A 14,976-nucleotide genomic window follows, 5' to 3' on the forward strand; every position below is an offset into this window, starting at 1 on the left:
GACCATGGAGAAGCAAGATGAGCAGACTTGTGTTTTGGAAAGATCACTCTGAACTGTAGAGAATGAATTGGTGGGGGCAGGACTATCTCAGTTCAGTCACTCAGTCGTGTCCGACTCTGTGATCCCATGGACTGCTGCACACCAGGCCTCCCTGTCCATCACCAACTCCCAGGGTTTACTCAAACTCATGTCCATTGAGTTGGTGATGCCATCCAACCATCTCATCCTCTGTCGTCCCCTTTTCCTTCTGCCTTCAATCTTTCCCAGCATCAGGGTCTTTTCAAATGAGTCAGTTCTTTGCATCAGGTGGCCAAAGTGTTGGAGTGTCAGCTTCAGCATCTGTCCTTCCAATGAATATTCAGGACTGATTTCTTTTAGGATGGACTACGTACAGATTTGTAATAATATATCAGGCAGAATATGAGGAAGACTTGAACTAGGGCACTGGAGGCTGGAGATTAAGACACAGATTTGAGAACATTCAAGGAGGTAGAATCTGGTGGACTTGGCTGCCATTTGAGTGAAAAGAAAGGAAGAGAAGATGTCAAGAATGTTTCCTGGGTGTCTGGCTAAGAGATAGATGTAATTAATCCGAGGTGTTACCTGCTAGCACAGGTGTGCAGAGTGTCCTGGAAGGTTGCTTACAGAGTTCCACCCATGCCTGGTGGGAAATGACACATGAGTCCAGAAATCGCTCAGTCTAGGGATCATTTTCCTAAACAGAAGATGGGAGGACAAGAGGAGCTGAGGATTTAGAGGCGTTCCGCTTTGTCATTTATTTATTACACTCCTGGATCATCCCCAAGGTTCTTCCCTCAATTTCTCCCTGGGACGTTCCGGAAGCCCGGTTTCCTTCCGAGCCGCCGGAAGGCTCGGAGGGGAAGCGCTGCTGGGCCACCAGAGGGCGCCAGGTGCGCCGCAGCCCGTGATGGCGGCGGCACGGGTGCTGCTACTCCTCTCCGGGCGCCCGGAGTCGGTGAGCTTCGCGAAGAGTGTGTGCGGCCTCCTGGGCGCCGGGTCGGGGCTCGGGCCGTGGCCCACGCACTGCGGCCTGAAGCGGGGACAACTGGTCCTCTCGGACAAGCCTTTCCCAGGCGCGTCGGCCAGGCTTCCGCTCCAGGTGGAGAGAGGGGACGCGATGGGGCGGGTGAAGGACCGAAGGAAGGGACCGGAAGAGGGTGGGAGCTGGAGGCGAGAGGCCTGGGCCGGTCACCTGCCTCGGGCTCCTCCAGTTCCTTGTCTCTTCTGCGATGTTAACCCCAGTGGCTCCCTCCCGCCAGCGACCGCCTTTCTGCCCTTTTGCGGCCCTGGACCAACAGCCCAGGGCTCCGGGGGTTGAGCTGCCCCCGAAAGGTCGAGGTGTGGATCTGGGTGTGGCGGTCATTCTGCAGTCCAGCGACCAGACTGTCTTGTTGACGCGAAGGACAAGCACCCTCAACGTTTCGCCCAACCTCTGGGTACCCCCAGGTGAGTGACCTGAGGACAAGGCCCAATGTCCAGGAAAGAAATCTGCCTCTACCCCACAGCTCTTTTCCCAGTCTCAATGACAGAAGTAGGCCCAGAAGTGTGGTAGGTCCCAGAATCACAAGGGGCTACAACTGCATCTGTGTCCACTGGAGGAGGGGGCAAGCGTGAATAGTGAGTGGGGGTCCCTGGACAGGAACACTACCTTTCACCGACTGGTCCCACTGTTGTTGCAGGTGGGCATGTGGAACCTGATGAAGAGGTAACCAATCAACTGAGCCAGACCGCACCCTCTGCTGAAGGAGAGACCCTGTCTGGGACCACATGGGGTGTGGGCTGGAGGAAGGGCAAACACAGGACTTGTAGGAGCCAGGCATTGGCCTCTCTGACCTCCTATCCTCTCACCCCCAGCTGCTGGATGGGGGGCTTCGAGAACTTTGGGAGGAGAGTGGACTCCAGCTGCCCCAGGGCCAGTTCTCCTGGGTCCCTCTGGGGTTATGGGAGGTGAGACAGGGGCCTGGGAGAGGTTCCTTCCTATCTAACCAAGAGCACTTAATAACTACTAACCCACCAAAGCCCACAGAACAGCCCTACTTGCCTTGACCACAGGGAAACTGATGGAGTGTGGGTGGTTTGGAGTCCCCAATCCCATGACTCTTACCCATGTCCCTCCTACACCATTTCTACTCTCCACTCCCTCAGCTGCATTTCCAAAGTCTCAAAAAGGGACAGGAAGTTCTCTTTTTTTTTTCTTCTTAGTCTGCCTACCCCCCTAAGCTGAGCTGGGGTCTCCCCAAATACCATCACATCGTTCTCTACCTACTTGTCATCTCCCAGGAGTCACAGCAGCAGCTCCAGGTAGGGCTGGCAGTAGACAAAGGAAATGGGGCTGAGGAGGCCCAGAAAGACTGGTTCCAAGGATGACTAAGGTGCGGGGAAAGTCAGAGATAACCACGAAATACAATAGCCTCTCCTTTGTCCCTGCTCCAAGTCTCTCCATTCCACCTGTGGGTAGGCTGTGATCAAGAACAGGTCTTCTGAGAGAGGCCATGACTAAAGCATCAACATGTCTGGCCCCAGGCCCGGATTCAACCAAATGCAGGAGAGGTGAGTGCCTTCATGTGGCTGGGACCAGACATAGCAGCTGCAGTGGCTGCCACAGAGGATGGGACAGAGACCCCCAAACATCTTCCCCAGGACCTACCATCTTCTGTACCGTAAGTAGGAACTTCTCCCTGTCCCTCCAACACATAGACATTGAGAAGTTTACCTTCTGTCTCCTCCTCAGGGGAAGACATGTGTTGTGGGGGAGATTTAGGGACGGAGTTGGTCAACTGATAATGAAGAGAGCACATAGATCAAAGACAGTGCCTATTATACTCCCAAGAATTCCTGTCTAATAGGCTACCTGGGTTTCGGTCCCACACTCTCATTGGGGCAAGTCATTTTACCCTCCTTTCTGTAAAATGAGGTTAACCCCCCCGACCCACCCCTCTCCTGTGGTGGTTCGGAGGATCATATGACCTAATGGATATGGAAGTGGGGCTAAGCCACAAGGCACAGCCCAGACAGGAGCTGTCGTTCTGCAGTGCAGTGGAACTAAAAGAGAATGGAGGAGCCCAGCCTCTGGCCTTGCCCACATCCACCCTGCTGCGGACAACCCCGGGCACGGCAGACAGCAGAGAGAGGGTCAGCACTGGCACCAAGTTTGCCCTCACGCTTTGGCTGCAACATCTGGGCAGGTAAGGATGAGGAAGGACATAAGGGCTCCACGGTGTTGGGCTGAAGGGGCAAAGAAAGGAAGAAAGAACAACTGCCCTGGCAAGTCCTCAGTGTAACACCTGGAGCTCACTTGGACCCAGGGCCAGCAAGGGATAGCAGAGCGTGGACCTCCCTCCCCACCTCCCCACACCAGAGATCTGGAAAGCCGAGTGCTTAATCACCTCCCCAGCCCACCTCCGTGACACTCACAGAACATTCACAACCTTTATTATGGGTAAGAACTTTGCTACAACTGTGAAAATAAAAAGTAAAATTACAACATAGATCCTGGGCCCCAGAGGAGCCTGAAAAGGGAGACAGGCGAGAGCACAAGGATGCTCCCACCTCCCAGGAAAGGTGCAGAATGAGCCAGACCTAACCCCAGGGCCACCGGCCTTTAGAAGCTCAGGCCCCAGGCTGGTCAGCGTAAGCAACGTTGTGAACTTAAATATATAAATAGAGACCCAGGCAGTCAGCCAGGCCCTTCTCCCAAACGCCTGGGGATCCGGGCTAAGGCCTTATCTCCTCCTTAGTCATACTGGGCAGTAGGAGGCAAGGAAGGTCATCTTTGGAATATTTTGGTTTTTCTTGTTTACGCACAAAAGATCTGCAACCCAAAATAGAATTCTCCGTCCATGTGTCTGCCTATCTCAGTTACTCCACCTGTCTGTTTGGCCAAAGAAAACGGAATGGACACGAAGAGATGATGGATGCAGGGGAGGAGCAGAGCCGGCTGTGGGGGCTGGGAAGAGAGGGTATCTGGGGGACACGAGAAAAGCCCCTTCCCCACAAGGCCCTAGACAGTCAAGGCTGAGGACTCAGCCCTTTCCCCAACTCACATCCCATCCCATCTGCCTCCCACTGCCTAGATTAACAGACCCAAAGGAATGTGCTGGATGTCAAAGAACATTTCCAAAAGCAGACCCCAAATGTCCTGAAAAAGAGGTTAAATATTAACCCTTTGGGTGCTAGCCTCGTCAGGCAGAGATAAGGCCAAAAAACCGGCGTCCACGAAGGTATTTCTGGCCATTGACCAAAGCTCCCCTGCCTCCGCCCCAAGGGGTCAGAGTGGCCAGGAGTCTAGACTCCACAGCATACTTGTTCAGTGTTGGGAGACTCAGTCCAGGGAAATGATGTCTGACCGACAGCCAGTCAAAGAGGGACCTGAGGGCAGGGGTCCTCCATGGCCCTCCCTTAAGGTGCCTCCAGGGGCCACAATGCTACTGACACGGCCAGGAGGGGGTGCCGGCGTGGCGCTGCGGTGAGAGCTCCCCAACGTGGGGGTGAGCGGGCCCAGGAAGTGGGAAGGGGTCCCTCGGTACTGGAAGAAGTGGCCCAGGGCATCCTGTTCATCTAGTGAGGTGATGACGGAGGGACCATAGTGCTGGGAGGAAGCAAGAGTGTGGTGTAAGATTTTATCCGGACCTTCCTTACCCGCCTCCCAGTCACCCATCTCACAAATACCATATGGGATAAATCAACCCCTCAGAATCCCGAAGAGTTCTCTGAGAAGCAGGAGAGCTCTCCTCTGACTCCTTCCCCCACACCCCAGCCCTCTTCCCTGCCCTGAGACAGCCCCACCAGCTCAGCCCTGTGGGCGTCTGAAATGTGTGGAATGTCCGGCTAGGGCAGCCACGGCGCTCAAGTGCACGTGGGTTGGGGGCAGGGTGGGGGGTGAGCAGACAAGAGCAGAACTACACCAAAAACTAGAGACAAACAGTAACGGGACAGAGGAAGACTCCAGTGAGAATCTGAGGAAGTCCCAGGCGGGGCCTCCGAGGGAAATAAACTGCCCGTACCACCCCGCCCTTCATGAAGAAGCCGACTTAGGTCTCGGGAAAATGAGGGGCCCCATCAGTGCCTAGAGAGGAAGCTTCAGAGATATGAGGTGGAGAAGGGACCACTTACCTGACTCTCAGTCTGAAGAAAAGAAAATAAATCTAAACCTGGTAGGAAAAGAAAAATTAAAATCAACCTCCTATCGAAACACTTCATCACACACACACACACACACAAACTCAAGGAAGTTCCCTGGATTGTAGCCCTTTGCAAAATAGCCAAAAAGCTTTGAAGAGGAGCAAGGGTTCTGAACTGGTTTCGGGGAGGACGTGGCAGGCCAGGGCCCCATGCTGTGATCCGTGTCATACCTTGGATATCAGCCCCGAGGGGGAAGGCGGGCGGGTACTCATGTAGTGGGAGACTGGACAGGAAATCCCCGCCCAGCGTGCCCATAGCAGGGCTCCGCAGCACCGAAGATGGCTGGTGACCAGATGTCAGGACTCTGTGGGGGAAGAGATGGAATCACAGGTGCCCTCACCCAGTTCAGCATCCCAAGTCCCCTCTCTGCCCCAGGGTCTGCCCATTCCTGATTTTTCCCTCTGTGCCCTGTGCTATAGATTCAGCCTGTTTCTTCATACCCTTTGCTTCCAGGAAGAGCCGGGATGGCAGCTGACGTGACAGGACAGTGCTTCTTCGTCGGGGGCAGGTCCTCCTCATCTGATGAGCTTTCTACTGTCAAGTCAATAACTTCAACCTTCTTCTTACTCTCCGATGGATTGCCCTCTTGGACTGGGCTATACTGGAGGCCTGTGGGTGGTAAGAAGACTGTGTCTCAGAGAAGAAGCCACACAAGACTTAGCTCAACTGGGGGACAAGGGGTCACTCACCATCCAGCCCATACCCTGGCGGGGGGCAAACCTCAGATGCCTCCTTCTTGGGTTTCATTGGGCACCAGGATCCATCTTCCATGAACTGGATCTCATCACAATCCGAGCAGGAATTAAGAATCTCCATGAATAAACTGGGGGAGAGGAAAGATGGGAATTCACATGGCTGGGAGGTGGCTGGAACAGTGGCCACGGAGTTCTGGGACTCACCTTCCTGAACCTGTTTCCTCATCTGTAAATTAGGGCTGTTATCCACCCTCCTGGCCTCTCTGGGTTGTTGGAATCAAAGCAACGTGTATAAAGAAAGTGAAAGTGAAGTTGCTCAGTCGTGTCTTGACTCTTTGCGACCCCATGGACTATACAGTCCATGGAATTCTCCAGGCCAGAATACTGGAGTGGGTAACCTTTCCCTTCTCCAGGGGATCTTCCCAACCCAGAGATTAAACCCAGGTCTCCCACATTGCAGGTGGATTCTTTACCAGCTGAGCCACAAGGGAAGCCCAAAAATACTGGAGTGGGTAGCCTATCCCTTCTCCAGGGGATCTTCCCGACTCAGGAATCAAACCAGGGCCTCCTGCATTACAGGTGGATTCTTTACCAACTGAGCTATGAGGGAAGCCCAAGGTGTATAAAAGAGCTGTGAAAACTTTAAATGCTAAGTTTTAAAATAAATACATGCTAAAAAATCTGTTTCGTGTGGTACTAGGAATAAGACAGAAGCAGCAGAGGTACAGAACACTATGAAAGTGTCAGTCGCTCAGTCATGTCCCACTCTCTGTGACCCCGTGGACTGTAGCCTGCCAGGCTCCTCTGTCCATGGGATTTCCCAGACAAGAATACTGGGGTGGGTAGCCATTCCCTTCTCCAGGGGATCTCCTCGACCAGGGATTGAACCCAGGTGTCCTGCACTACAGGCAGATTCTTTACCACTGAGCCACCAAGAAAGCCCTCTATACAGAACTCTATAAACCACCTCAAAAAAGGCACTGGGAACAAGAACCGTAACAGAGGATCTGGAAGACAGTTAAGACTCGCTAGATCGGCACATCCAGGCCCTCGGAAGAACCTGACTGCTATGTACAGTAAGAGGTCAGGTAATTGTTCTATGTAACAGTTCGTATCACTTACCCTAACTTTGAGCAAGATACTGCATCTTTCTAGGCTTCAGCTTCCCTCCCCTATAATGACAGTACCCATCTCACAGGGTTATTGGCATCTCACAGGCTTCAGTGAGATAAGGCATGCAAAGTTCTCAGCACAATGTGTAGTGAGTCCTCAATGTGGGAAGATAGATAATATTTCTATAAAATAGACAGGTAAGCAGGTTCAAGGGAGGGGAAGTAAGTTATTGATATGGATTTATATATACAGGGGGCAGTCCTAGCAGATATCCTCAGTAAAAGGAAGCAGAATGCAGAATGGTCCTACCCATCAATGATAAGAGATTCATAGGGAGCTTTCTTGTCACACACAGGACATGTCCACGTTGGTTTCTTCTCATTCATCTGTAGATAAAGGGCAGCATCGAAGCTCTGCAGGTGGGCGCAGGTGAGGGCGCGACAAGGGACAGTCAAGCGCATCTTCCCCAGCTGAGGAAAGACAAGTTCTCTGGTCAGAGTCCCCATGTCCCAGAAAGCTTTATGCCTACCGCCCTACGAACCCTCATCTGCGTCCAGAAGTTCATGCCACCCCTCCTGCCCCTTCTCCTCTCCCTGGTACCCACCGGGCACATGAGTGACACCCGGAGACTCGTAGTAGCCACCTCACTGTCCGGGTCAGCGGTCAACTTCTCCTTGACTGAAACAAGAGTGGGGCCAGAGCCACAGGGTCAGCAAGGCTGGAGAGAGCCCCGGGAGATGCTGAAGCCAGAAGCAGATGGCCCTGACTGAGAGGCAGCTGGGGAGAGAGGCTTTGGGGGCCTATGAGATAGCATATGGGGGTGGCCTGGGACCTGCATTATGAAGGCTAAGTGGGGGAAGGGGATTTGCCAGTCCCTAAAGATGCTTAATCTTCAGCATCTTTGGCAGAGACAACCTAGAGGGAATTGAAGCATTGCCAAGACGGTTGGAGTAGACGATACTTAAGACTCTTTCTAGGGACTTCCCTGGTGGTCAGTGGTTAATACTTCATTTTTCCACTGCAAGGGGCACAGGTTCAAGCCCTGGTCAGGGAACTAAACATGCATGCCATAAATAAATTAAAATTTTAAGTTTAAAAAAGACTCTTTCTAGTCTGGAGAACCCATATTCTAACAGTTAAGGTCTGTGAGGTACAAAGCAGATGTAGAACTGGGAATGCAAGAGTGTCACTCAACGCCTGGAGTGGCCCCACTTTTCAACCACAAAGACTGGTAAGAGGGGTACCACAAGGGTTTTAGGATTCATGTAAAAGGTAACAAGGTAAGTTGTCACAAGAAGGGTATAAGTTTAACTATAAAGGCCAGAGGGCCAGGAAAAACTGATCTGGGTCGAGGGAAGAGGGGCAAGATGTTACTCACTCAGTGCCCGGGAGTGGTCTGGGTTCCGGATGCCCTTTGCTCTGAGTTTTTGTAGCAGGGTCCCTGCCGTCAGCTGCCTCACCAGGTACACGGACAAGGAGTAATTCTACTTGGAGGTGGGGGAAACAATTAGCCTCTGCATTGTACACCTCCACTACCACCATCTCCACTTTGTCACACAAGGGCCAGAGACAGCAAGTTAAGGGAGAGAGACCCACAAAGAGATGGATATTTCCCCAGCCCAAGACACTTGATGGTTCCCTCTCATTCCCTGCAGGCTTCTCCAGGCTCCCTGTCTCAACCATGCTCACCCGTCCAAACTCAGACGACCAGTTGACCACGATGGTGTTGGGAACAGTGGCCGAGAGACGAGCCAGGGGTGTGATGTTGATGGGGCGGCTGGGTCTCTTGGGCTCAGCCCCGTTCTTGGTAGGGGGAAGGTAACCCTGGAGGAGGGAGGGGCGGACTGGTCAACACATCTTGTCTTAGGTTACTCACTTTCTGGAGAAAAGGTCAGCTCATTCTCTGACCAAGGAGATGGGGGCCCATTCAGTGACTCAAAAAACTGGGGCACTAGCTAGGGTCGGGAGTGAGGTTCATTCCTGGGGGAAAAGGAGAGCTTATTCACTGACCAAAGATAAAGGAACCTGCTCACTGCCTTCTTAAAAAGGAAGAGTAGGGATACCCAATTTCTTCTAACCCTCAACTCTAGGATCATCACTTCTGAGAATCTTCTCTGAGTCTTTGGGTTGAACTAATATCCCTCCTGATGCTGGGAAAGATTGAAGGCAAAAGGAGAAAAGGGCAGCAGAGGATGAGACGGTTGGATGGCAACACTGACTCAATGGACATGACCTTGGGTGAACTCCGGGAGATGGTGAAGGACACAGAGGACTGCCATGCTGCAGTCCATGGGATCGCAGAGTTGGACACAACTTAGCGACTGAACAACAACAACGTCCCTCCTCTGGGTTCTAAGAGAACCTTTGTTCAGCCCTATCCTAGTTCTCGCCAGACTATATCGATTCAGGCAGTAAACTGAGCACCTACTATGTGTCAGGCACTGTGCTAGGCACATCTCTTTCATAACAGATGTGTAGCTAACATTGAAGAACTCAAACAAGGAGAGGGCGACTGTCAGAAGAAGAAGAGCACTTACCGGCAGGGGGCACAGTTTCCCATTGACCTTGACAAAGAGGTTGGGGGGGAAGTAATCTTCCTGGGGGCAGCTGGTCTCACAGAGACAGAACCTGGTAACAGATAAGAGAAGATGAAAGTATGGGAGGCAGTTTCTGGAACAAAATCTGACAAAGAGAGGTAGGCAATCTCAGAAAATCAATCAAGGGTATCTGTAGCCTTTAGCTTCCAAACAAGAACTCCAGGTGGGTGTGACGGAGCAGGGGTATCCCCTAATAAAGAGCGCGCATACCCTCACTTCGTTCCCACCCTCAGTGGGAGACCTGCTGGGAGACAGCATCAACTCACCTTAACTGCACCTGTATGGTATAATCGCATTTGGCTCCTGGCAGAACCTCTCTGAAACAGGGAGGGAGAAGGAGAGATGTCAGTGTGTGGCCCCTGGCGGGTAGCACAGGGGTGAACAGAGAAACAGAGAGTTAGATGTCCAGGGGATAGAGACGAGACATACAAGAGAATGAGGGACAGAGCAGGTGCAGGAGGATGGTGAGAAGGGGGCAAAAAAGAAAAGAAGAAAGTCAGAGAGCAGAGTCTCAGGGTAACCACCCAAGGTTGAGGCAGGGGGACTCAAAGAGACATACCTGGAAGTAAGAATCTGCTGCACTTGCTGGGGGGTGAGGGCAAAGGTGAAGTGCGCTTCCTCGAACCGCTGGCTAGAAGTGGATGCTGAGGACACAAAGGGGCAGTTATTCCCAAGCCCATGCCCACGTGGCCACAGAAGTGGCCCCTATTCCAGTGTGCTGAGCGCACAGGACAAAAGCCTAAGAAAGGCTTGAGGAAGAGGCAGCGAGGCCAGGAAGACCCAGGGACCACAAAGATCCATACCTAGGGTGGTAGGCCGGATGAGCTCCCCGTAGATTTCATAGAAGGGCAATGGTTTCATGGTAACGTCAGGGTGCACAGGCTGGGGTAGAGGAGGGTGCATGTCCACTTCACGCTTGGGGCCCAGCAGGGTGCCAGGGGCCAAGAGGGCCGGGGGGATGGGAGCCAGAGGACCAGGAGAGCCTACAGGAGGGGTTCCAGGGGGCAAGGAGAGCAGAGAAAGATCAGAGGGCCCCAGGGTCTTGCGGGGAAAGCGTCGGCGGTAAAGCTCTTTGATCTTCATCTGGACGCTGGGGGCACAGCTAGACTTGAGGAGGTGTAGGGCCTTGGCCAGGAGCTCGTGCTTCCGTCCACTCTTGTTCCGGCCAGCAAAGCCGAGGAGCACCTGGAGCTCAGACACCCGGAAACTCATCACCATGTGCTGTGGAGATCAGAGAAGCTTGAGGATCCTATCATGCACAGACCTGTCCTGCCAAAGACACTGGGGCTGAGCTTTTAGGTGGGCAATGCGCTTTCCCTCCAGCACTGATCTGAAAGATGCTTTGCAGCCAGTGGATTACTGCCAAACTGCCTACCTAGCCAAAAGGACATCTAAGTCCCATTCTAGCAACCCTGAGGTCACCTCTCCACTATCCCCCAGGCTTGAGCAATCCTGTCTCCCCATCCCGTCAGTTGACCAGGTGGGGGCAGGGTGCATGCCACCCTACAGCACAACTCTGAGTCCACTACAGCCTCCTACCACCACCCTGCCTTGAGCCTGGACCCTCCTTTAAGCTGCTTATCTCCTCTCTTGCTCTTTCTCAGACTCTCAGACCCATCCTAGCCTCCTGAAAGGGAACAGGAGACAGGGAGGAGGGGGAGAAGAGGATTCAGGCCACACAGCCCCGCAGGGAAGAAAGGGGCCAGGTGGCTGGAGGATTGTGCCTCAAAATCAACTCCTCTCCACACCTTAATCTACCTCAGCTATTTTCCCCAAGCTTTTGTGGCCAGGTCAGGGTTCAATGCTCATAACTTCCCAAACCTTTTCTTGGTGTTATTTACATAACCACTCACCCCTCAGTCCTATTTTTTCTGGGAGAGAAACAGGACCAAAACTTGGGGTGAGGGGTTAACAGTGAATTGTGGAGTCCAGGTATCCTTCCTGTTTACCTGTTTACTCCATCTGCCAGGAACTAATAACCTGCTTCTCTCCTACCCAGAGAAAGTAAGTGATTCTTCCCTTCCTCCACAGGGGTGGAAGAAACAAGGGGAAAGCTCTAAAGAGAGCCCCTGGAAGAATGGAGAGAAGGTGATCAGCCCCTGAGCCAGACTGCAGAACTGCACACTCTCCTAGGAAGCTGGAACCAGTGACTAGACCTCAGGCCTTCCCATGACTCTGCTTCCATTTCAAAAGGCAGAATAAAGCCAGGAGGCAAGGGGGTGAACCCCATGGTTTTTAAAGATTCTGCAAGATGGTTATTTATCCTCAAGATTCTGGTAGTGGTAAGCTCTCCGCTTAGAGGACTCACTTCTGTGAATCTCCAGGAGACCCTGCCACAGGCCGATCTTACTAATCATCTGCAATTCTTATGGAGGCATTATGGCTTTGGGCCCCTTTTGAGGAATATGATTAAAAACTTGCTCCTCTACCTTTATCCTCATCCTTATCTCCTCGGTCCTGTCTTTATTTTTCCATTAGCTTTGTCAAGAAATTCTTCTTTTCAATCCCATAGTCTCACACTTGTCTCTCTCTGCCCAGAGATACCGACTCACTAAGGCAGGACCTTCCTCTCAGCCTCCAGGATGCTTCTGCCCCACCCCTTCGATCTATCCCCGTACAGCCCCGCCCCCTAGATCTCAGCCACCTACTGGTACTTCCCAAGGCTCAGATCCCAACAGCAGCCCCAAAGTCTCTATCCTCTCAGCGCCTTTCCCCCAGGAGCCTCCCGGTAATCGGCCCCCCAGCCCCATTCCCATCATCTGCCCCCTACTGTCACCTCTCTAGGCCTCGATCGACTCGCCCGCTTTGCCTCTACAGCAGCTTTTCCTCCCCGCCCTACCCCTACATCTGCCCCTACTACCAAATTCGACTTCTACCCCGCGTCCCCGCCCCCTGAGCCTCGGCCCCCAACAGCTGCAATTCCCCTCGGCCCCACCCCTACATCTGCCCCGCGGCCCCGCCCCCGGAGCCCCGCGCAGCCCCGCGCAGCCCCTTTCTCTCCCACAGCCACTTCTCACCACCCCCAGCAGCCAGTCCCCACCACGTCTTCGGCCGCCACCCAAGCCCTCAGCACCCAGTCTCGGTCGCTTCCCAGACTCGGCGTACAGCCGGGCTCAGTCCAGATGGGGATGGGGGAGGGGGCCGGTACCTTTAATTCGCCCAGCTCCGCCATCTTGAGACATCGCAGGCGCCCGAGCCCGAGCCGAAGCTCAGGCCCAGGGACCGGCGCACAACTCTCCACCCCGGCGCCGGCCGCAAATGCCGCCTGCTCCGCCCCGTCCGGCCCCCTACACCTCCCCTTCCCAGCCCCGCCCGCCGTGTTTCGGACGAACCCCAGCCTCAGCCCCTCCCTCCACAGCCGGACCCAGCCGCTGCACGTCTTTGGCCGCGGTGCCAGACCCGTAGACCCGGAGGGAGTGTGCCGCCCGAAGGATCGCGGGGTCCCCGGTGGCATGGGAGAGGAGGTGAACCCGAAGTACCTGGGGGAGGGGGGCCTTGCCACGCCGGAGTCGGGAAGGGATGAGCTTTGAGAAAGCCAAAGATACTTGGGATATGGAGGGAAAAGTCTCGAGAAGGACTTAATCTCAGACAAATGGGGGAGGGGGGAGCAAAGTTGGAGCAAACCCCCTCATCTCCCTATCTACAAGTTTAACCAGCCAAATTCAAGAGTTCCACCAACTCGGGAAATGGGTGAGACCTGATCCATTTTAGGGACGCATGAGAGTCGTGAATAGTTTATTTCAAGACGGCTATTCTCAATTCTTCACCCCCTCCCCCCCACCGGTTACATTGTATTTCATGGTCCCGCGGTAGGGCTCAAATTCGCCAGCAAAAAGTTTCGTGCGGAGAGTGGGACTTACCGGCACAGTTGCAAGGAGCGGGGAGGGGGCTCGGGACGCTCAGAGGGGGAGCTGAGGAGATTGGGGGGGAAGGGGCCCGGCGCTGCTCCCAAGGTCTGCACGGCTGGAGGTCGGTCCGGCAGCTGGACGTTGCAGCCGCAGCTCCGCCCGGGCGGGAGCTCAGCCCGGCCCAGCGCTGGGACTGGGGCCGCCCTCTCCTGGATGAGCCCGCCAGGACAGCGGAGAAGTGGAGAGGGGCGGAGTCTGAGACGGGAGAGGGCGGGACTCTGAGCCTGCGGAGGAGAGATTAACTCCTCTAGGGAGTGGATGGGAGAAAGCAATGGCACCCCACTCCAGTACTCTTGCCTAGAAAATCCCATGGATGGAGGAGCCTGGTGGGCTGCGGTCCATGGGGTCGATAAGAGTCGGACACGACTGAGCGACTTCACTTTCACTTTCCACTTTCATGCATTGGAGGAGGAAATGGCAACCCACTCCAGTATTCTTACCTGGAGAATCCCAGGGACGGGGGAGCCTGGTGGGCTGCCGTCTACGGGGTCGCACAGAGTCGGACACGACTGAAGCGACTTAGCAGCAGCAGCAGCAGCAGGGAGTGGATGGGAGAGACGTTCTTGGATTTCACCATTCTCACTACTGTTCTGACTCCCTACAAGCAAACCCTTATATGCGTTTTGAGTGGAAGTATGCTGCAAATAAGGACGGTGTGGACCAGAAATCCGATCGCTAAAAGAGGTAGCTACTTACAGTGAGTCTCTCCCTACGGGAAAGAAAACATGAGCTGCTAAAATCCGAAGTGTACCTAAAGCCTACCTGCTCCACCTGTGGCCCCCTACTCCCTACCTCAAATACACAGACTGTCACCAGAGACTTAAGAGCTTTAATGTAGTTGAAGGTGAATGGAGGGGAGCTTTTCTCACCGAGAAAAGGCACTTTTTCTGCCACTGTCTGAACTGCCTACTCTCCTTCCTCCAAAGCCATAGACCTTTTCAACTAAGCTAATCACTCGCAGACAGTTCCCTTGAAAATACCAACTTGAGAGCAGTTTACCCAAACTAGGTATTGGAAAAATACACAGCATTTTGTACTTAGTTGGTTGGGACCTAAGTGATAATGTCATTTGTTCAATAAATATTTGATTACTGTTCAAAGATTGTTAGGTGATGAGGACATAAAATCCTTGTAGAAGTTTCCAGTCTAGCAGCAGCCAGATGGTTAAACCAATAATTGGCATACAGAAAGAGTACTTTAGTAAATAATATGAATAATCCTCTCATTTTGCTTACTTTCAATATAACCCTTCCCATGAGACCCCAAAACTGTAAGATTGAAGGTGCCAGCCTACCAACACCCCCAGGTACCTGCTGAGCTGGACCATGCCCAACTACTATGTGGGTTTTGTCCCTAGGGAGGATGTCTACCCTCTCCTGACATTCAGGTTCTTTCCTTGCTGCTCTGCTGCCAGCAGTAGTGGAAACTCAAGCTCAAATATTTGGTTCTAAATCCCAGCTG

General features: G+C 53.4%; 2 protein-coding genes across 3 annotated transcripts; one reads left to right on the top strand and one right to left on the bottom strand.

Moving 5' to 3' along the window:
* Positions 1–922: 922 nt before the first annotated feature.
* NUDT17 (nudix hydrolase 17) lies at positions 923–5,794 on the top strand. The gene is made up of 8 exons (XM_005898513.3): positions 923–1,120; positions 1,281–1,467; positions 1,701–1,726; positions 1,876–1,968; positions 2,224–2,322; positions 2,545–2,681; positions 3,054–3,206; positions 5,656–5,794. The coding sequence occupies exons 1-8, from the start codon at positions 929–931 to the stop codon at positions 5,675–5,677; spliced, it is 909 nt and encodes a 302-aa protein (XP_005898575.2). The 5' UTR covers positions 923–928; the 3' UTR covers positions 5,678–5,794.
* Positions 3,437–13,636, bottom strand: PIAS3 (protein inhibitor of activated STAT 3). 2 transcript variants are annotated; one of them, XM_070366992.1, is made up of 14 exons: positions 13,468–13,636; positions 10,411–10,828; positions 10,167–10,251; positions 9,874–9,924; positions 9,548–9,638; positions 8,700–8,834; positions 8,389–8,494; positions 7,615–7,688; positions 7,320–7,480; positions 5,892–6,025; positions 5,643–5,811; positions 5,373–5,506; positions 5,134–5,171; positions 3,437–4,609 (listed from the first exon to the last, which is right to left on the bottom strand). In XM_070366992.1, the coding sequence occupies exons 2-14, from the start codon at positions 10,823–10,825 to the stop codon at positions 4,343–4,345; spliced, it is 1,860 nt and encodes a 619-aa protein (XP_070223093.1). In that variant the 5' UTR covers positions 10,826–10,828; positions 13,468–13,636; the 3' UTR covers positions 3,437–4,342. The 2 variants fall into 2 exon arrangements, with proteins under 2 accessions (XP_070223093.1, XP_005898574.1); XM_005898512.3 differs by lacking the exon at positions 13,468–13,636 and adding an exon at positions 12,756–12,877.
* Between the last annotated feature and the right edge of the window lie 1,340 nt (positions 13,637–14,976).

Source organism: Bos mutus, chromosome 3, assembly GCF_027580195.1.
Source record: "Bos mutus isolate GX-2022 chromosome 3, NWIPB_WYAK_1.1, whole genome shotgun sequence".
Taxonomy (NCBI): Eukaryota; Metazoa; Chordata; class Mammalia; order Artiodactyla; family Bovidae; genus Bos; species Bos mutus.

Excerpts from the sequence above, each read along its gene's own strand:
- NUDT17 (XM_005898513.3), top strand. The coding sequence starts at position 929 with ATGGCGGCGGCACGGGTGCTGCTACTCCTCTCCGGGCGCCCGGAGTCG. Across the intron at positions 1,121-1,280 it reads CGGCCAGGCTTCCGCTCCAG|CGACCGCCTTTCTGCCCTTT; the intron begins GTGGAGAGAGGG and ends CCCTCCCGCCAG. Across the intron at positions 1,468-1,700 it reads CAACCTCTGGGTACCCCCAG|GTGGGCATGTGGAACCTGAT; the intron begins GTGAGTGACCTG and ends CTGTTGTTGCAG.
- PIAS3 (XM_005898512.3), bottom strand. The coding sequence starts at position 12,779 with ATGGCGGAGCTGGGCGAATTAAAG. Across the intron at positions 9,925-10,166 it reads CAGCAGATTCTTACTTCCAG|AGAGGTTCTGCCAGGAGCCA; the intron begins GTATGTCTCTTT and ends TCCCTGTTTCAG. Across the intron at positions 9,639-9,873 it reads ACCATACAGGTGCAGTTAAG|GTTCTGTCTCTGTGAGACCA; the intron begins GTGAGTTGATGC and ends ATCTGTTACCAG.